We start from the raw sequence: 22,279 nt of genomic DNA, 5'->3' as shown, positions 1-22,279 counted from the left end.
TGTATACATACCTAATGCTGCAAATGCAGCCCGCAGAAAGCCCCTGCTTTAGAGGCTTCTGGCATACTTTTAGAGCCACTGCTCTAAAAACCTCAATAAGCAGCACAGGTTTGTCTGCCAAAAAGCCACTGCTCTAAATGTATGACAAAGATGTCTTTTTCAAAGAGGTGTTAAGTTTTAATCTCAAGAATATATCACAATTAGATGACATGAAGATTTAAATAATTTCAGCTATTTAAATCATAAGTGCAACTGTATCGGAGTTTAGTGAGTTGCAAAAATTTATTTCTTTCCCCTTTAGCATTACTTGGATAACAGTAATTTAGGGAATTTTTTTTTTTTTTGCTGTCCATGTGAAAGCAACAACCCAATAATTACTTGTTTTACAGCTTTCAATAAATAACTTGAACAAGAATTTCAAAATTAAAAACTCAAAAGTATAAACCTAGAGAGAAAACAGGCCATAAAACAAGAAACAAAACACTGCCAGATGAATTGGTTTATTTTTATTCCTTTGTAGCTCCCAGAAATTTTCAGTAAGAGATCAAACTAGTTGTTTTAAAAGGCAAAGACAACATGATAAATATAACACTGAGTACAAGACCTCATTAAGACGTGTCTAAAACACATTTTAGAACATACTCAATGAAAATGTGGATTGACTAACTGCCCTTCGCAAAAGAAAAGTTAACAAATTAATTTTAAGTAGAACAAAACAGGAAAATTTGAAGTTTTGCATGCCAGAAGTTTTGCATGCCATTTCCTCCAGAATATTTGCATGAAAAGTAGTTTTTATAATCTTAACCCTTTTATATAAGAAGGCCTTCTAAGAGAAGCCAAGTGACCTGTGTATGACCAGCATTTCATCTAAATCAGCTTTCACTCTCTTGTTCTGAGAATCATCTATAGGGCATATTTCCACTTTAAGCTAACAGGTGATGTTTTTATTATTTAATTATATTTTAGGCATATCAGCACTCCCAACATCTGACATATTCTGTATTCCTTCAACTTAAAGCATAATGAAAAATTCTAAGCAGAAACAGAACCCCCCACATACTCCTCCCAGGAGTGGAGAAGCTGCACCACAAGTTTACTCCCACCTACTGCACTCCCTGGACAAATTAAAATCCCGATGTTCTCCACAGCAGCTACCAGTGAGGATTAACATTACAGGAACAGTATCGTGAACAGACATGGAAGCTAGTAGGCACATGGTTGTCTCCTGCCAGCCATCGTAACAAAAGAGGGGATTCTGTGTAGGCTTTGAATTTGTGACCTACTAACAAGCAACTTTCATACTCCCTTATTATCAAGCCTCTTTGCCACGATCCTCTCAAGAGGTTGAAAGGGGAAGAGCTCTTCATTTTCAGTGTAAGAGACAACTGGCTTCTAAATAAGAGATATTTATGCCAGAAAAAACCCCCAAAGCATTAGAAAATTTTAAATAACATTTGTCTTATAGCATAAACCATGGCAGGCATTAAATTCCAACTGCAAAAGAGTTATATTACTTCCTGAGACCCAAGATTTGTAAATTGCTTCTAAGCAGCATTACAAATATCATCCAGGACACTGCCAGCTTACTTTTCCAGAAATTTCAATTCATCCTTATCTCATTATTTTGGAGAGCAGAAGGTCAGCTCAGGTCTTACCACAGAGCCTCACCCATCGTCTTATAAGAAATAAATCTAGAGTTTTTGCATTCCTATTCAGAGTAAGCCCTTCAGAAAAACAGGACTGCAGAAGTTGGGCGTTTTTTGTGGGCAACAAAATCCATACTTGAAAAATTTTTACTCTTTAAGATAGTATCTATTTCATGTTTTATTTCAGATGTAAACTTCTAAAACATGGATTTCAAGTTGTTCTAGATTTAATAATGCAGATTTCATCATTATCCTGTTTCAGAATAGCCCTGGAAACCTCAATAAGCAGCACAGGTTTGTCTGCCAAAAATCACCTGTTTACAACATAGTCTCTTGGCACATTCTGACTGGAATATTATAATGTCTGTCATCTTCAGTTATGAGAGTCACCACAGGCCAGTCCTCCTCTGGGTCATTGGGATAAAGTGTGATGAATTCATCAGTACTGTATTTATACAGTCGATACACTTGGATGGTATACTGCAGAGCATAAGCAAGGAGAAACATTTCCACCTACATTGGAAAAAAGCAGAAATATGATGTGTAAAATTAAACATACCTTTTACAAGATTTTTTTCATAAAAACACCAAAGTAATACCTATCAGATATAATTTTTCAAAGAAAAAAAATGTAAAGTAAGAATGCATATACACAAGGATCTCTGGTTCAATATCTCGATCATATACCTCTAAGATACAATGCCTCTAACGTGAAGCTCTTCAGACCCAGCAGTGGCATAGTAGGATATTAGTCCTAAAGAAAAGCTGCTTTATACAGAGAATCCCACTTCCCTACTGCCACAATCAGGTAGCAAAGACATTCTCCTGTATCTGTATCATCCTGTTAAGTCACTAAGCCAGACAAGAACAGGTTTCAGGCAATGATCCTTTCCCTCTTAGAAGGCACTCTGAACTCTCTAGTGAAGTAAGTAGTAGATGGAAAGGCCTTACAAAGCCTGTTGATATCAGAAGGAATTCAGAGAAAGAAGCAGGAGAATCTTCTATCTTGTCTACTACAGCAGCAAGCATATCCTGTTTTAAATAATAATTTACAAAGAATATCACTGAAATAAATAAGTCTAGTCAGCACAAAAATAGGTGACGTAACTTATTGACTAAACAAAAATCAATGTTTGAAAGGAAGGCCTTTACAGACTCTTACTACAAGCAAGGGGCTCTACTACATTTTTCCCAATGAGAGACCAGACACTATACCATTAAGTTTAGCCAGACCAACAAAAGCTGGGTGATTTCTTAAACCACATGAAACCAAAACCTGCAAAACAGGAAAATAACACTATAAGAACAATCTCTCCTTACTTGTTCAAGGCCTCCACTGTGACCAATATGATTCAAGTGATTATGCATTAATTGACGAGGGTTGCTAGATGTATCCCGTGCAAACAGTAACCATGAGAAGACAGGAACTCTCCTTCCATTTTTATCATCATTGTATAATTCAATGGCGGTATTAAGCATCAAAAACTTCAGTGCTTCATAGAGACTATACTCCTCCTCTTCATTTTTAAACAATTTATCACAAGCTTCTTGTTTCTCAATAGGACCCTTGATTTCACTTATATTCTTCCACTATAAAAAAACCCACACACAACATGTATCAATAGCCGTGCAAGAGCAGCAAAAAGCTACTCGTGAATTATCAGATATTCAGCACAGACGCTCAGAATTTAGTTTATGAAGGGCTTTGCGCCTTTTTAAAAGCAATCAAGAGTATTTCCACAGCTTTAGTCCTATCAAGGTCAAGCTGAGTTAGTCTGATTTTGCTTAAATTAGTCCTTAAGCAAAGCAAAAGAACAGGATGCTGGAAACTGTTGCAAGGTGGCAAAACAAATGTGGTCATGGGACAATAAGCAATAAGGTAATAACCTTTTTGTTTCCTGTATCATAAATCTTACATCCTTCATATTCTTTACATTTCAGTTACTCAGAACGTGTATTTCATTCCAGCCCTCAAACTGCTTGAATGTAGCCTTTAAAATATTCATAAAAGCCTTCAAAAAGAGAATATGCATACACAGTAAGACAGGAACAAGAGAAGAGTTTTTAAATAGGTTCCAGAGTTTCAAGGGGGCGAATGATGGGGATAGGCAATATAGTACAAACACTGAAAGGGCACAGTCATTTTCCTGCTACATTAACCTAGAACAAGAACATATAAACATGAAAGAAAAACTACCCCTTTGAAATTACGTTACTCTCTTTTTTTCTTTCCATGACCTGTTAAACGTAGCAACAGCATTTATCCATAGTATACAACACTCCTTCAAATAAATACAAAAAATAGAGGCAAAATGTTACTCTGTTACATTAATTTCTTTATTGAAACCTGTCTAATATTTTTCTGCAGAGCTGCTTACAAATTAATTCCAGCATCAGGCTAATGCAAGCAGTGAAAGACCAGAAAACTCCCACAGATCTGAACAGACATTCTTTCCTTGATTTTTTTGCAGTATACATACAGAAAAGTGACTTTCACTAGTGAAAGCATCCTTATGCTAAATTCACCACATTCAAAAAATTCTGTCATTGTTCTTATTCACAAGTGACCAAGAATAAACAAGTACTTTCCCAACCTTTTTCCTCAGAAGTATTAAATACTCTTTAATTTCATCACGTATTTCTCCCATCTTCCTGCCCAGTTTCTGTTTTAGCTGCCACTGCTTGATCCAGTCATACTTGCTCAGCAAGTTTTCAGGAAGCTGGAAGTTGAGAGAAAACAAGGCAGCTTAAGTCAAAAGTTTTGAAAGGAAAAGCCACCAACTTGTACATTATTGATTTTTAACATTTTGCACCTTAAAATGATCCCTCATATGTTATTCTGAGCAGATGTCGTAGTAAGATGACCATAATTGAACACAACTGGCTCTTTATAATACTTGCTGGATAATAGACAGAATACTGGTCAATCACTATTTCCAGATTTAACCACTACACAAGCACTGGAAAAAATCACCCCAAGTTACTCATGGCTTTTTTTTTTTTTTAATTAAAAAACCCTCCAGCAGCAGATGACAATGACTGCATTCGAAAGTGTCCCTGAACCATCAGAAGACAATGTGAAAGGTGTAATGACATCCACCAGATAATCCAGAAGTCTTCATGGAGTGCAAACCACTTTGTCTAGAACACACAAACTGTGTTTTCTTTTCAGGGAACATAACTAAAACACTGCGGGGCAGGTTTTCTTATAAAGAAGAAAACAACCTGGGGATTAGTTGATGCATCAGATCATACTGTAGACTCAGAACTGCCTCTTTTACTGTCTACATGTTACACCTGCTCAGTTAAGAGGTTTTACACTTCTCTTGAGGGTAAGAAACTGGGCAAGCAACTGCCAAGATGTCCTTTGTTTATTAACCCATTTTAGCACTAGAACTGCAAGAGCAACTTGTGTCTCACAATGAGTTATTTGGCTAGAGCAGCACGTATGCCAACAGCCATTACCAGTCAGTTTTCATTTTATCAGGACTCCAAATCAGTAACATGTTCTCTTTATGGCAACCAAGTATTTGTCAGGTCTAGACAGACCTTCCCCCACCCCAGCCTGGCATCCTATGCTAACTGGACGTATAGAACTAAATCAAAGATTATATGCCAGTTAACTTCTACAACTAGAAATATGCATGTAAACACTGTTTTAAATTAAAAAAAACACCCCTTTGTTAAAATTGTACTGTTAGCTGTCACCACACACATCTCTTAATGCATCAAAGCAGAGGGCATGTAACAGTTCATCATTTTATAGTTGTACACCTTTTTCAGAAAAATGTTAATTGCCACATGACACATCTTCTGCTATAAACCACCAGGAAAAAAAGTAGGTGAACATCATTAAAAACTGTAGAGCACACCATTTTAAAACGTTGCCTATTCCTTAAAGGAGCACTGGGAAACTATCTTCTACAGTTTAGTAACGTGGGGATGGTTGTCAGCTGGGAGAATTTTTTTTATAAAAAAGAAATCTTTTTACAATGTACTGCTACAGTAAGACACATTTCATAGAAATATTTTTATCAGTAATTACAAAAATGTACCAGCAGAAGCTTATGTAACAATGATAGTGACCACAATGAGAAATTTCAGGATGGCCTCTCAAGTTATACAGATCGTAAGAGCAGTGTGATTCTACCTGGACTGCCAGCCTACATGCAGAGTCTGCATCAGACGTTCATCATTTACATTTCCAGCAGCAACCTGGACAACTGGAACCTTACTCCCCTGAAGTGGGCCACTTTTGTACAGGCAGCTTCTTACATGTTTCCTCCACGTTCACTGATATCACCAAATGGACTTTGTTGACACAAGACAATTTCTGGAATATCATCTTTTACTCTTAGTAAAAGACGTTGCTTTGCTTATCCATCAATGCTCTGTAAGATCTGTTCTTCATGTCAGGTTGGAGTTGCTCTTACACTGATTTTAAGTAACATTTATGACATGGGTAATACACACATTCTGAAAAGCCTGCAGCATCCAATTTGTTAATCCACTTTCTAGGGAAACCATATATGACACACAAGAACACATATTGCAGTTTTGAAAAGCTGTTAGGTTTTTTCAAATGTGCTTAGAATAAATTGTCTATAATTTTTGTTATTACCAGTTGTCTTGTGGGAAACCTCTTACTGCCATATTACCTGCAGTAAGAAGAAACCAAGAGGGCACAGTGAAGACAGACAAGTTACATTAGAGTCAGCACTGTGATAACATTTATACATTGTAAACTGGAAACTAAGGGGACTTGGAGTCAATCCCTAGTCGAAAAAAACCAGTGTAAAAGTACAAAACTGAACACTACCACTTCTCAATTCAAGGGATATTGAGAAGTGAGCACATATAGCATAACAGAGAAATAAGATCATAAAATTATCAAGTAGGTTATAACCAACATCCCTCTACTGTCAGAAGATCAGAATTTGACACATACCATAGTAAAATCCTCACTCTGCAGCCAGCTTGGTAACTGGGTAGCTTGGCTTAGTGCCTGGAAAAGAGTTGCTCTGAGAGCACAGTAGTTGTCACCTCGTACTCTCCTTATAGATGCAAACTTCTGAGCAACTGCTTCATATCCCTAGAAAAACAAAAAATCCAAATAATATGAAAGCATTAATAAAATATTTTAAGGTCATGCACTAGTATCATAAAAGATACTGGAATATCAGCATCCAAGTTAAATAGCTAATGCTATTTAAAAAAAAGGGGGTTGATCCACTACTCATTTTGGAAGTTCAAATGCTTTTGTCACAAATTATGCTTTGACAAAAACTTCCTTAGTTCTGCTGAATAACAAACAAGAAACCAAAGAAATCTAAGTAGATAATTGGTTGCGGCATTTATCTGATGACAGTGCAGAAATATGATTGAAATGTGGGTAGTTAACCTACTTAAGTTTCAAAAAAAAATCCAAACATACAAACATACACACACAAGACTATAGATCTAAAAATATATCATGCTTACAAGAAGTTTCAGCAATAGCTTATTCCATTTACCCAATACGTGTCACATGTAGTTTGGTTTTGCCTCAGGAAAAATTTGTGTTTACACTGAAATATCTTGACACATGCCTCAGCACATTTGTCCCCTCCCTGCTACTCCCATACATACACTTTCAGCAGAAGCAGCAATGTTGAAATGTAACTTCTGAAGCTCAGCATGCCCTGTACGTATGTATTGCTCTTACTAATCTCTTGAAGGTGACACATGGATCTTTTGATTTATGAGAAGTATTTTTTTAGGTTTACTGATACATACCGTTAAATTTTCAAACTGTGTTGAAAAAAAACAACAAAAAACACCCGACCAACATGATGCTTTATTTTCTACTATTCTAGCTCAAGATTAACATAAGAAAACTAGTCCAAAACCTTCAAAAAATAAGAATTGAGGAAACGTTTAAGAAAAACTTAATTCATTAAAGCTCCCCGTCTTAAAAATCATGCCCTTCACCAGCTTCAGTTATTTGCCTTCTGCCAAAAAGTTTGGTTATCTAGTCTGCCATTTCAACAGCCCACAAAATTACCAATTCATGGTAATAAACCAAATTTAAAGCTTCAATTGAAAACAGTAATGAAGAACAGTATTAATCAAAACCCTGCACTATCAACAGGTAGCCTTACTAAAAACACATTTTGAATGAGTACAGACAAAACCATCTTCCAGTTGTCAGCTACTTCTAAGACCAGACAGTGGACCACACAGCTATTGCATTTCCTATTTTAAAAACTGTTCCCATAGGAAATCACCTACTAAACACACAAATGAAAACAAAAAGCCCAACAAAATTCAACAAAAAGAGAACTGATACCTTTCTCATCCTTTTTGCTACTGGTGTATTTCCTCTCCATTCTTTTCTACAATACTCCATGATGTCTATTTCAGGTGCAACACTCAGTTTATGTTCTGTCAGAATAGAGTATGTAACATTATAAGGAGAACTGTGAAACAGAACAACACAGAAAAAGCACTGAATTTCTAAATACACTCTATCACTTTAAAGTAATATTGGTGCCAAACAAGACTGGGAGCACAACCGATACCTACTAAAGGAATTATTAGTATTGAAGGGGGAAAAAAAACCAGCTTGCTCTGAAAACGATGAGTGAACAAAAATAATGATGTAGTCCAACAAAATAAAGATCACACTGCTACTCTCTTCTAGAAAATATTAATTGACAAAGAGCAGAAATTAGTAAAGTACTCTTCATTTTCTTAGCAATCAGAAAAATATTTGACAAAAGTTTCCCATCTTTCAGCAGCCACACTGTAGGGGAGAAAGATAATAAATCTTTCTGAATAAGCCAGAAACAGTGGTAGAAAGAAACAGTTTTCTGCTGGAATCCTAACAGCCTTCATTTCAAAACAGATAGCCCTGAGGTTATCAAGGGATCCCAGTAACAGATGCTGCTATGATGACTACAAATCATTAATTCTCAAGCACAACACTCATAACACAGATTATATGACTGCTTTCCAAAGGATTCACATTCTCTTGTAAAGGAATTATAGAAACATAGGAAAAAAAAAATATACTTGGAGCAACTAGCTTTAGGTAAAATTGATCTTTTTGTGAATTAAATTGTACAATGTACTCAGTCATGATAGGTAACTTCTACTGCACACAGAGACATCTGTACACAGAAGTCCCTGGAAATGGAGATGTCAATTCATCACAAACTAAGTTCTACAATGAATTGTCATACTGTATTTAAAATGCCAAACAAAATCCAAATGTACCTGAAGAGCTTGTCTCACAAAGTAGTATTTTCTCTCTCTCTATTTCTTCCGCATCACGATACATGTCCTCCTCACTGCAACAAAAATCAACACAGGCTTCATACAGCAGCACAAATCTTGGTCATTTACCTTTTCCACTGTTTACAACTACAGGCAAGTACTTAAGTCTTTCCAAGTATTTTTTCAGCTTCATTTGCTTTCCATCTTACACATTTTCAATAAACTCCAACAGGAGTTCTCAAAAAAAAAAAAGTTTAAAAAAACCTCTCAACTCTTCCCCACTTTTATCTATGACACCTACATTGGTCATGAATCACTGCCTGAACTTCTCTCCTGCGGGTTGGAGACTACAGAGTACTAAAGTCCCTTTGTATTTGTAAATTTTACAGAATAAATCTGCAAAACGTACAAGCCAAAATGCCTTATTTGCTGAGTATATGAATATTGCAACCTAAGCATGCAACTAATAACATGTTACTCACCAAAGCTTTGCATCTACGCTCCACTGGGGCTGAGCAACCTGCCTAGTAATGAGCAGAATATGTGGCAGGGTGTCATGATGAAAAGCAGTCAGTTATCTGCAGTTAGCTTGAATGTTATGAACTGAAGGAAAAACACTAGGCGTGATCCAAACTGCAGCCTACAGGCTAACTGAAATCCAGACAAACCTTTCTTCCTCTAATAATACAGGCTTTTTGGTCAAAGTACGCCGTCTTAAGAGTCAAATGTCTCCATCTAAGCCTATATACAGACATTCTGAACTCAAGTTAAAACCATGAGGGAAGAAATGATGGCCTGAAAGGATATTGCTTCTATGCATAGCTTAGCATTATCAAGAAGAGATCTCGAAGCTCACGTGTGAACAGTACTGTTGAGAATGGAGGTCCATGCAGTGTTCAAAAAACAGACTGAAAGTTGCACATTCCTTTAAACTGGATTCTGAGTGGCATTTGTCATATAATTACATCTAGCCAATAAACTTTAAAAACAGTTTCACAGCTAAAACACTTCAAAAAAACTATACACCACCAAACATATTAGTAAATCATTTAGGCTTACCACTAAAAGAAGGTTACACTGAGAGTTTGAATTTTGAAGAAAGTACACATGCAGGAAAAAAAAAGCGTAAGGTTATTATTACTCATTGCCCACTACTGTTAGTAGCTTCTAATCTACCACTCAAAAAAACACAAACCACACTGTGCTTGCCAAAGACCCAGAAGAAATTAAGGCAGTGACCCTGCCCCATCGTACATGACTAAGGGAGGACAAGCAGTTAGGAAGACCGTAAGAAAGGGTTTCATGTAGTTAGATTACTCCCATTAAAGTTGAAAGAATACAGTGGTAAATTATGGCTCTGTATTTCTTTTTCTTTATATCCAAATCAGCTTATTTAAAAAAGGTAACATTTCTAATCCATTTGCATATATTTCCTCTGACAACAAACAAATGTTTAGTATAAAGACAAATATAGGTTAATACCAGGAAACTGTCATCTACTGTGCAGTCATATGAAACTAGAGTTTAGTTTTTACTCAAGTTTCAAACCTTTAACTTTCAAACAGGGTTTCCTGAGTGCTCAAGTAGCTGCTTGAAATCTGATTTATTACAATACTAAAAAAAAAATTAATTAAAAGAGAGACAATAGATGCAGTAGATACTAAACACAGTACTCCATAAAAAGAATACCACCTGCTGAGAAGAAAAATCACAGAAATACTTATCCCAAATCCTCATCCTTGTTACACTGTGGTACTGGACAAACCCTAATTTCCCCACATAATCTTATTTCTCATCAGAGATTAAGGTCCATTAAGGTTTGTGAAGAGTTTCAAGAATATTTAATAACCTTAAAAATACTATGAAAAAATAATAAACAACTCTGTATCTGACAGCAGCAATCTCCAGTCTAGCTTATCTGTAAGCTAATTATTTAAAATACAAAGCAACAGCCTCCCCCTCTGAGCATGAACAAACCTGCTCCTACAAGAGATCCCACAGAAGGTGGTGGGGCATGTTACTTTGGAATACATCCTCAAGTATATTTAGTTTAATATGCACAAAGAGAAAAAGTGTTCAACTTGGTAAACTAGTGGAGGTCACTCAAAAAACAAGTTTGGTGCAGAGTAAGCAGCGTCATGTTCCTTCTGCATATATTACCCCATCTTTTTCTGGGAGTTGGCAAAATAGAACTAATAGATCTAGAACCTGATAGATTAACATCCAGCATAAACACAGTACTGCAATTTAACTGAGCTGTTTTGAAATCAAGGTAGCTAAGAGGTGTAATCCATCTGCACAGGCACTCTCATTTCAGAGTTGAAAATGCATCTTAACATTGTTCTAGCATAGCAACTGTTAAATAAGTCTGTGGAAACTAAAGCTTTTCCCTGTTAACCTTCATTAATATTTGAAAACATTAATATTTGAAAACAGAGTGAAAAAGTAACAGGTTTAAAAGAATAATTAAATGAAAACATTAATGCACAGAAGAAAAAAAAAACAGTGCAGAGTGTTGTGTGTAAACACTTAAAATCGTTGAACTAGTAAATGAGATTCTGCCGAACCAAAGATACCAAGGTAAAAAAACAGGATGTCAGATTTTACTCAAGAGTATCCTGGGATTCGCATTTTAAAAACAAGCAACAAAAAAACCCCACACCACCAAAAAACCCCTAAACTTCAACAAGTTAAGACGACAGCAAGCAAAACTACACCGGAGAGAAGGGAAAAGACTATAGGCAAAAATATATAGTTTTATATTAATAGATTTGCAGGACTAGAACTCCCAGTATCAAACATACGAAAGAACAAACAATGCTTAAAGCCTTCTGTTTATTATCATCAAGGGATGAATATTTAATTTTTTTGTCAGATTACACTCATTGCTATTAATAGTTCATGTAAAGGTGTATTAGATCATATAGAACTAGTATGCCAAGTAGCAGCTAATTTAAAAATTCAGACAGAGATCCTTATGTATCACACTTTTGCCAACATACAAAATAGACTTAATACACATTTATATGAATCTGTGTATTAATGTTATACGTGCTTTAATATAAAAAAACCTTGCATTAACGTATTAGATTGTATTAAATTACTCTGTAATTTAAGCACAAGATTTTTAAAGCATCCTTGAAAACAGGTACTTATATTTAGCAACTTTTTCACTAAGTCAGTGCTTATGGTAGATTTTGGGTGTTGTCTAAAACAGTCCACTGGCTACCTATAGAAAGAGGATTAATTAGAAATCACTTTCTTCTCTTTATTAATGTATTCTTCAGTGACACAAAGCCACTCTTATGTGCATTAATTTTGTTTTCAGAAGTTTGGAATTTTTTTTTTTTTTAAACCTTCATATTTATTTCTTCCTCCAGATACCAGATATTCTTGTCAAGACTTCTATTGTCAAATCTGAATCACACAGCTAAATTTTTACTTTGGCCTACAGCAGGACATTTACAAAAAACAAACAAAAAGCTGAAGTGTTAGGATTAAGAAAAGCCTTCTATCAGTGTCAGCACTGCACCTAACAAAGCCTTCACAAGGTTAAATCCAAGTTACCAGAGTATCTGCCTTAAAGTCTTAGTTTCCCATGCTCTGCATCCTACCCTTAAGAGTTTAACATCAGTCATTCCCTTAGATGGGGAAAGAAGACTACTAATAACCTATAAAAGTAAGCAATTAATCTAAAGGGTGAAGGTGGCCTTCAAAATCTTAAGATCTGACATTTCGACCTATTTCTCTACAACATTAACAAACATGAAATTTTGCCAAGATATTCACTTTGATGAACTGAAAGTACCCCTCTCTTTCTATAGAAAAGCTGTTAACATACATTAAAAAAAATCCTCACCTGTCCTCAGATGACTCCATTACTGAACAATTACTAGACACAGGTAGATATAGTTCACAGTTTCTAGATGCATCCTGATCTGTCGCAAAGGATTTAATCATATCCGTCTTCTCAGGTCTTATCCCAGTACTTCTGCACACATAGTCTCTTCTTATTTCCGATGTAGACTGCTCTTTCCGATCAGTAGCTGTGTTTGCTGAACCAAGTTCGTTAGGAGGAACACCAACTTCCTCTTCATGCTTCACCAACCGTATGGCAACAGTCTCTTTTTTCTGTGTCTGTTCTGCACCCACAGAAAGGCTGGTTGGTTCTGTCATCCACCCTTGAAAATTATCCTGGCTTTGAAGAATGGAAAAACATATGAAGAGTATCTCTCACAGAAGAACAAAAGCATATGTTTTAAAAAACTACAATATTTCTATAGTTACATTCAATACTTATATTCTTAGCATTCAGAAGGTACTTAAATTATTCAAAAGCAGGAATAAAATCCAGAGTAGTTTGGCAGGAACACACAGCACCCAAGCTATTTTCAAACTCCTCTCCCTGGCAAGCCAATTTCATTTCTTACCAAGGTTAATCTATGTCAGTTCCTCAAACACAACCCACACTAGAATTAGTGCCCTGACTGCTGAATGCTTGCTCATCTCAAGTGGCATTGTCACCTAAAAATCTGAACATTAACAGAAATCCCAATGAAACAAGTTCCAGTCCTGCAAAAGAAGCATTTTTACAAGCTCACCTGGTGCTCCATGAAATTTCCCACTGCATAAGGATTATTGCTTAAGGGAAAATCCACAATCTTTGCTTCTTCCGATTGCTAGGTTATTATGAGACAAGACCTTCTACAATCCATTCTAGTAGATTGTCCAAAGCCTTAGGGTGTGCTTCAGGGACACTCACCTTACATTGATGCGTAACACCCACCCCCCCCAAATTATGGGTTGCTTTGCAGTTACCGCATCCACACTCTAGACAATTCTGACTTCTATCTCCAGGTTAAAACCTCCCACCTGCCATAAACCTTCCTCGCCCGGGTGCCGCTGCCCGCTATGTACCAAGCTGTCCCGTCGCACGGAGCTCGGGACGAGACCTGCGTACCTCGCCCCCATTACCCCCAGCCCCGCTCCCCGGGGCAGGCCGCGCCGGGCTCCGTGCACCACACGACCAACCGCACCCGCACTGCCACACCGCGCAGGGCCGCCGAGGCCTCACCTTTCCGGCAACCTCTGTCCTGCGCGACCACGGGCCCGACACCGATCGGCGCCGCCCGCCGCGCCCCGCCGTGCGCAGGAGGCCGCCCCGGCTCCGGCTGCCCGCTCGCCGGGACCGCGGGGGACAGGCGGCGCGCCGCCTCCCGCCCGCCGCTGGCCGCTCATGCCGGCAGGGCCGGGCCGGCGCTGCCGGAGGCTCCCCCGGAAGAGGCCGCCGCGAGGCGCGGGCCCGCGCAGGGGCCGGCTACCGCGGGGGCCGGCACGCGCCCGGCACGCCCATCGCCACCGCCGCGCCGGCAGCCACGGCCCCGCGCGAACGAGCGGTCGCCCGGCCCTTACGCGACTCCGCAAACGCTTCCGCGTCGCCCGCCGCCAGCATCCGCCGCCCCTGCGTCATCACGCCGGAAATTGCGTTCGACGCGCCCTTGCTCCGTGCCCGCCCACCTCCCTTCCGCCCGGCTGCGCCACGCAAAAAGCCCCGAAGCCCAGCGCATGCGCGTTAGCGGCGGAGTGGGGTGGGCGGTACCAAAGCCGGGCGCGGGGGCGGAAGGCCTGTTGCCCCTGAGCTCGGTGTGGGTCCGGCCCGCCGCGCCGCCGTACGATGCGCCGCCGTTGCCCGCGAGCGGCGGCGGTGGGTCGGGTTGGGGCTGCGGGTCCCGGGCCTCCCTTCAGGCCGCCGCGCTGGCACGGCCCTGGGGCGGGAGCGGCCCCGCCGCAGCTGGGTAAAGCGGGGCAGGAGCGGGGGAAGCGGTGCCTGCAAGGCCAGAGCCGGTCCGGCCGCCTCCCCTGTGAGCGCTGCCGCCGTGGGGCGGCTTCGTAACGGGGCGCCAGGAGTGACGGCACCTGCGAAGGAGGGGCCCTCCTCTGAAATCATCCTCCCTGGGCAGTGAAGGCTTTTGTTTTGTGTTTTGGTTTTCTTTTTTTTTCTTTTAAACAGCGAGCTTCCAGTAAAGTCCAAAATCAATACTTGAATTCACGTGAAATAAAAGTTCAGTGAAAATCCCCAAACTCGGAAACAACACTAAGTTTTCTTAAATATAAGGAGAGGGAGGAAATAAAGCTGCTTTTCAGTTGTCAGATGCTCCACATGAAAAATACTTGTGAGGAAGCCAGTGCTGTAAGGATGCATGTATATGTGACAACCATCATATGGAGCTTGTGAGAGCCTGGAAGTTCTCTCCCAGGAGCAAGAAATACATCACTGAATTCTAATGCACCATAACTCCAGACAGGACAGACACCTACATAGAGAGTAAATTACCTTTCAAAATTACATGTTAGTCGAGAGTTAAGCATACCAAACAACAATGGAATACTGAGTATAGTAAATGTAGAAAAGCTGTACTGCAGTAGAAAAAAAAAAAAAGACTGAAGTCTGAGCATTTTGGAGGGTGTTCACCTTGAAATTGGGCCTGAAAATGGAAAAGTATTTGTCTTCTTTCTGAAATTTCCCTCATAAGAATACACTTTCTCTGAGAAATACAAGTGATGCTAAGATTGGGGGAAAATAATTACAAACATGCTGACAGTAAAGGAATTTGAACTAACGTGATTTTTTAAAAAAACACATGTATTTAGAGTATCAGTATAGGGAGAACATTTTAAAGGTGGAGGTCAGGTAGTAAAACCTATAAAAGGTTAAAATGGCAATGATAAGTAATTTGCAACATCATGAAGCTTTTAAGTCACAAAAAACTGATGGACATTTTTGTAAACAAGTTTTTTCTGATTCTTTTATCCTTGAGACACAAGGAAGTATCATCATGAATGTTTGAAAAAAAAAAAACCAAACCATTACCTTAATTTTTTTTTAATCACTGCTCTTCTTGTGTATTAAATCTGTGTTGGATTCCTCTTGACAATGACACGTCCTTTGAAAAATGTTTTTGTTTGCACAGCTGTTTGACTGACGGGTTTGTCTCAAAATGCATTCTTGTTTCACATTGGCCATTTCAGAATTACTCCTGTTCAAACAGCTAGTACACTTGAAATACACCCAACTGTTTCCCATGTTCCTATAGTTAAAGTAATTTAGATTGAGTAGCATTTAAGAATCATTACAGTTGCCTGCTTTTTATGATTAGGTTCTTTTTTTGTTTGTTAGTTAACCACATTTGCCATTCTCTCAGCAACTTTACAGGAGAGACGTGTTGGCTGACCATTTTACAACCCTTCAGAGAACTAGAGAGCAGAATAATTCCATAGAGCTTTAAACGCAGGTGAAGTTGCAACCTAAACCTGATTCTTCATGATGAGCAAAACAGTGCACTACAAAATGACACTGCAAAATAGATGAACTGTACCTGAGAAATGAAATTTTCAGATTCCATGCTTGCTCTATTTGGAGCTGTTTCCTTGTAACGGAAAGTTCCTAAACATCAAATTATATTTCCTTTCTCAAGAATTATTAGATGAAAATCATGCTATGATGTCTTATTTCAGGCTGCATTACAGTAATGCTTGCTATGTGAACTTGGGTTGCAGTCTTTTTCATTTGGCATTTACCTGCTTACAGATGGGGCTTATGTCAGTCACATGACTAAAATTTTTTTCTCTTCATCATAAAAAGACAAAAACTAAATACCCAAAGTAGTGATTTTCCTCATAAAACTTTGTGTTTCCATTAACTGAAAAGAAGTATTCCAAATGTCATCGTCTGAATAAATTCAACAGAAAAGTCCACTCTCTCTGCCCGACACTCCCCCCACAAGAACAACTGGGAAAAGTTCATAATTTTCAAATTAGATACATTCCCTAGTTGAGTTGATAAAGGTGATTCAAGGGAATATTCATCTCTTCAGCCTTTATGTAAACTACTTCTAAAAATGAGGTTTCTCTCTGCCTCTTGTAAACAATGTATTGCAAGCATATGTGAAATTTATTTTCTTAGCAAGGGGTATTTCTCGGTTTAGTGTTCATCTATAGTAGATATAGCAGATATATAGTATCTGAAAATAATTGAAAGTTCCACGACACATTTCACAAGATCAACTGTGGTAAAAGAGTTATGTATTAGTCATTACCTTACAGGTTGCAGAAATTCAAAAAATAGTTTTAGCTTGCAAATAAAAAAGTGTCTACAGACAGCAGTAGCTGTCAAAGAGCATGCAACAACACTAAATAATTTAACATTAAAAGAAAAAAAGCAGGTATAATGAAAGTGCAGTAAGAATTTATACAAATGTCTAGAATACCATGGATTAAACAAAGCAAAACACCTTTTGTTTTGTTTTCTTTTTACAAGTACTCCCAAGTTCAAAAGACAAAAGGACCTGAGCATAAAGGCCTGAAGTTTGCTTTCTGAAGACTGTGGAAGTGATGAACTGTTTTTTTCTGAGATGATCCCTATTTAAACAAACAGATCCCTCAAAACAAACAGACTCCTTTGTGATTTTGTATATTCAGTTCCATCTTCTAATAGGTATGTGTAATTAAAAAAATTAGTCTTATTTACTCAAAGTATGTAACATTTCTGAGCCATTTACATAAACTATTAAGTGCATTAGTTAAAACAACAATGCAGTGTTTACTTTTTTTCTTGCACGCAGCTGCTTCCGGTATTTTCCACTGACATTTGAGAAAAATATGTTAGTCGTAATTACTTTAGTTTAGAGCTTGGGCTGTATGTGATCACTCATATCCATTGACAATGCTGCATTTTCCAACAGAGGACAGTTGCCCTTTGCAAAGTCTTCAGGGCAGAGGTAGCATCTTGCTTTTCAGTATTGGCAAATAATAAATATACGTACACAAATTATAAAAATACTGACATTACTGATGCTAAGAAGAATGTCCACAGAATTCTGTTGCATTTCTGAAGTTTGAAAGAACAATGTCGACATATTCAGAAAAAGGTCACTGTATATTAAAATCAAGCAAGATAGATGTATCTATACAGAAAAAAATGGAGCAGCTGTTTACTTTTGTTGAAGATACCAAAATAGTCATGTTACCCTATGATATTTTTTAAAATTGGGCTTAAGCAGAATTTAGACATGTAAACTCAAGATCTGTGTATTACTCCCAAAACACCTAAAACTTGTATTTTCAAACTTGCACCTGCAAAGTAGGCAGACAACTAAGTATCACTGAAGTCTACAGTAAAAACCCAAAGCCCTGCCTGCTGTCCTGGACGTGATCTATTAACAGGTCAGACTATTCCACTTAGAAATCTAGTTCTCCTGTTGCCCTAATTTCCAATGGCGAGGCTGTATAGCTCCTATACCTATGGGAGAGGTGAGTTTCAGCCTCCTTGCTGAAAACAAAATTGAGATTTCAATTCTCAACCTCAAGGTACCAAGGTCAACCCCAAACTCACGTAAACATCAATGAGGAAGATCAGTCAGCGCTACTTTTAGTGTAATGGAATTAGATGTTATAAGAATAACTCGGAGTTTTGCAAGAACACATCTCTGGGGCACAGATTCAACCTGGAATGGGTTCAGCAGGGTTTACTTATTACTGTAAATTCCCTATATTCTTTTCTACATGTAAGATACAACTATTCAACTTTGTCATTATGAATAAGAGCGTATATCCCAATATAGATTTTTTTTTAAAATCACACAAAACCAGCAAAACATGAATTAGTAGATACTGAAACTGAAGAAAATATCACAGCTTAAGATACTTTTGTCCAAAGTGCTTATAATTCTTTAACTAATTTTTCCTCAGGCTGGGACTGTGAAAGGATTACAAAGCACACAGGGAAGCAGCAGCACATGGTATTTTGGGATTCTGACTTCCTCAACTCAGGAGCGTTAAGGATCTTTGCAAAGCAAAACCTTTTTACACGGAAGACTCTGAAGGAGTTACATGCATCAGCGTTCATTGCATACAGCTTTGTATAAGAAACTAGACTGTGATTCCTGACCGACATACATATTTTCTAAAAGACTTTGCTCTATTTTATTATTACTGTTTATGAGGAGGAGGTGGAGTGTTCAGGGTTGTTCAGAATGTTCAGTCATTTTTAATACAAGTTTACAAGTAAGAACTTTTTCTTACGTACAGTTTCATTCAGATTAATTTTTTACTCATTTTTAGCTGAAGCAACTTCAGCATCCTTTAAAACGTTCCTGAAAATATACAACAACGACATTCAGTGTAATACAAGAGATCATATTTTGTAGGTCTGAAATATTTCTGCACTTGGTACTTTCTGGTAGAGGATGCTAGCAACTGAGATTCTGATACAAAAAGAACCCATTGAACACCAGGAAAAAATATTTTGATTGTTTTTACCTTATTCAATGCATCTTGGTGCTTGCCAGCAGTTGTTACCTTCTTTGCTAAACTACTTGAAAATTGCTCCAGAGTTTTCAGGAGTATGATTAGAAACCTTTGAGTGATCATTTCTGCTTGTGACTATAGGGGAATACCATTCAGAAGAAAATAGATGGGGAAAACCCACCAGTAAAAGTCAAATGGGCAATACAATATCCGTTATATACTTCGGTAATTACGTATTACTTGTGTGGGTTTTTATCCTCTAGCATCTCTGAATTTGCTGGCGTTTTTAGAAGTGTGTTCTTAGAAAGATTTATCTCCTACCTGGTACCTAAAGACAGGTATATATACATGCTGCTTTCCACTTTTACATTTTTCAATTTTGTATTTTACTAAGAGAGCTCTAAATTGGCATGTTGCTGTCTGTCAAGAAGAAGGCAGTTGCAGTATGCTATCTTCCTTTTTTAAATGACTGAGAAAAGTATGTAGGTTGTGGCTTTGGTGCAGTGGGTGGTTTTTTCAGTCCCCTGAACAGAAAATGGAGCATGTGTGAATCATATCAATATAACCTGTACATCACTGGTAAAAATTATGGCTGTTTGCAAATTAAAAAACTGTCACTATTGTTTATGGTGCACCACTCTGAACAATTAAAATAACAAGTCCTCACAAAAAGAAAAAGCAAAGGCGCCTTTAAAAATCTCCTTCACGGTTTTTCCTAACAAGCTTAGTTTGCACTTTTGAAAATGCATGGAGATTAAAATGAATAAATATATTGTCTATGCATTTGATTAAAATATTCATTAAAAGAAGTTACAGTGTGATGTCGCTATATTTTCATTATTAAACAAAGAGCAGCTCATGTCCCCTAATTGAAAAATATATATAGGACATTTTTTTTAGTGTGCTCTTAGTAAATCAATGTTCTCATCAATTAGTGTGTCAGGGTAAGCCAGCAATACTTCCTACTGACTGTTGCCCAGACCAAGAACACTCTTAGTGGCTCAATTAACTAAACCTCCATGAACACTTTGTATGTTTCATCCCTTTTTTCCTTTCCCGTTTCCACATTTTAAAAAAAGGAGAGAAAATAGAGGTCTGCAGAAACCAAACAATGATATGAAATGCAAAACTCCAGCAGTTTTATGAGACAGAAATTTAAGAAACATACACATGCGGGTTGCTCCGTTTTCTCCACCCATAGTATCAAGTAGGTATTTCCTTTACTGATGCTTGAATATTCAGTTTTATTTCAGTTTACAGGGAAGGTTTTGAATTAGAGTTATTGCTCCAGATCTTACATTAAATCTGCAAAAGATGTATGCATTTTTATTATACTGTAAAGAAGAAAACAACTGGGTCTTCTTTTTGTGAGATAGCAGGAAAAAAAGTAGCAGTTTGCTTGTGTAAAACAGCGTGGTTGCTGCTGCGGCTAAAACTGACTCTGTGAGTGTGAATGAATTCATTGCTATCAGTAGACTTCTGAAGTTACCTGAACCCAGCTGAGAAACAGCCCATAAACTGGATTACATGATGAAGGGAAGTACCTGGCTTATGAGCTACACAACAACTTCTGGCCTGCAACATCAGGCTGATTTTTTTGAGGAAAAAAATTCTACTAGTAAGGTTTGTTGACAGGTCTCAGTTGAGAAGCATGCATGAAATGCTGTGACCTTGTGAGGAAGATCATGAATCTACCTGACCACCTGGGAGTGATAAGGCAGATGAAAGACCAACAGTGAGAAGCAAAAGCATCGTATGTAGTTGCCAGGAGAAATGACCAAGATGAAGTCAAGTGATGAGTTGTAATGAGTTCTGCCTAGGGAGTCTGACATGTCTGTATACATCACATTTGCTAGGTTATGTGATAAAATCTCATCTGTGCACACACCAAGGAGCATGTAGAGACCACCATTATCAGCTGTATGGATGGCAAACCCGCAAGCCTGGCTTCAGCTCTAATGAGAGGTGTCTTTGTAGTCAGATGTATTTTGTGATGTAGTGAGCCATTAAGGTCAGGACATCAAGAGGAGCAGCCTTTGGGTTATTGAAATAATAAAACATCCCAAAGAATATGCAAGCTCCATCATAAAAACTGTATTTTAGTATCAAAAACCAAGAAAATAAGTGGCTTTTATTACAGCACTCAAATCCATGAGTCCTCTTTACTGTTTTCTGAAAGAGTTTTACTCTATGAGTCAACAAATCAACCTCAAGATCTTTTTCAGTTCATTAATCAAATCAACTAGATCCTTTCATTTGGAACAAATCCCTCTCAGCTGATGTTCATAAGTCTACCTAATGAACAAGCCTTTGGAATTGCTTAGATGTGGCTGCCCTTGCAAATACATGCTTGAAACAAGGAATATATTTATGCCTGCTCTGCACCTACTCTCCAGGTGACCAGCTCTTCAGAGTCAGACTTGTTAATGCTAGCTCCTGTCTTCTGCATTTGGTTCTTGCTCCTTGACAGCACAGCTCTCCATTTCTGGCTTGACCTTGTATCAGTCTTCCTCAGTGAGGAAGACCAGGGCTACTGAAGCCCTTGTCCATTACTCCTCTGCCAACTGTGGTACTAGAATTGGCTTCATGGATGGTATAAGCCTATTTCTCAGAGTGCAGCTGGCAACATACGCTGGCTTCCACCAAGAAGTAGACCATAAGTCTCAGCCACAGCATAAACTCTTTACTTTGGTACTGTTCTTAAACCTGCTCAATACATACAGAAAATTTTCAGTTAAAAAAATCATCTCTCTATAGGAGGGCTGAGCTGATCCATAAAATATGCTGAACTAAAATAACGATCCCTAAAATAGAGATCCTTTGGGGGTTTGTAACAGTAGGATTAAGTCTCTGGGCAGCAGCTCGCTTCCTTACCAAAAAAAAAAAAAAAAAAGTGAGGAATAGCAAAGAAAGAGGTATACCAGAAACAAAAAAAAGCCCATTTTACAGTAAGCAATAATAACATTCAGAACCAAATTAAGCAAATAAGACAGAGCAACCTCTGTGGCAGCAGCAGAAAAAAAAAAACAGAACAGGAACAACTTATTGCTGGATTCTTTCCAAACAATCTC

General features: G+C 38.1%; 1 protein-coding gene across 5 annotated transcripts; it reads right to left on the bottom strand.

Annotated features, from left to right (window-relative positions):
• Positions 1 to 491: 491 nt before the first annotated feature.
• Positions 492 to 14,643, bottom strand: OTULIN (OTU deubiquitinase with linear linkage specificity). Of its 5 annotated transcripts, none has more exons than XM_074826242.1 (8): positions 14,316 to 14,643; positions 12,763 to 13,101; positions 8,904 to 8,977; positions 7,975 to 8,069; positions 6,595 to 6,738; positions 4,241 to 4,366; positions 2,967 to 3,236; positions 492 to 2,159 (listed from the first exon to the last, which is right to left on the bottom strand). In XM_074826242.1, the coding sequence occupies exons 1-8, from the start codon at positions 14,468 to 14,470 to the stop codon at positions 1,965 to 1,967; spliced, it is 1,398 nt and encodes a 465-aa protein (XP_074682343.1). In that variant the 5' UTR covers positions 14,471 to 14,643; the 3' UTR covers positions 492 to 1,964. The 5 variants fall into 5 exon arrangements, with proteins under 5 accessions (XP_074682343.1, XP_074682327.1, XP_074682307.1 ...); XM_074826226.1 differs by having other exon boundaries at positions 12,763 to 13,097; positions 14,316 to 14,360; XM_074826206.1 differs by lacking the exon at positions 14,316 to 14,643 and adding an exon at positions 13,978 to 14,168.
• Positions 14,644 to 22,279: the final 7,636 nt, after the last annotated feature.

This window comes from Strix aluco, chromosome 1, assembly GCF_031877795.1.
Source record: "Strix aluco isolate bStrAlu1 chromosome 1, bStrAlu1.hap1, whole genome shotgun sequence".
Taxonomy (NCBI): domain Eukaryota; kingdom Metazoa; phylum Chordata; class Aves; order Strigiformes; family Strigidae; genus Strix; species Strix aluco.
Note: the sequence above shows the minus strand (reverse complement) of the source record. Positions and strands in the feature narration are given on the sequence as shown.

What these genes read in the sequence shown, in the direction of transcription:
- OTULIN (XM_074826206.1), bottom strand. Translation starts at nt 14,141, where the DNA reads ATGAGCGGCCAGCGGCGGGCGGGAGGCGGCGCGCCGCCTGTCCCCCGC. An exon ending in ATGGAGTCATCTGAGGACAG is followed by an intron (nt 8,978 to 12,762) that starts GTGAGGATTTTT and finishes TTTTTGTTGCAG; the next exon opens with TGAGGAGGACATGTATCGTG. An exon ending in ACAGTGGAGGCCTTGAACAA is followed by an intron (nt 2,160 to 2,966) that starts GTAAGGAGAGAT and finishes TTTCCAATGTAG; the next exon opens with GTGGAAATGTTTCTCCTTGC.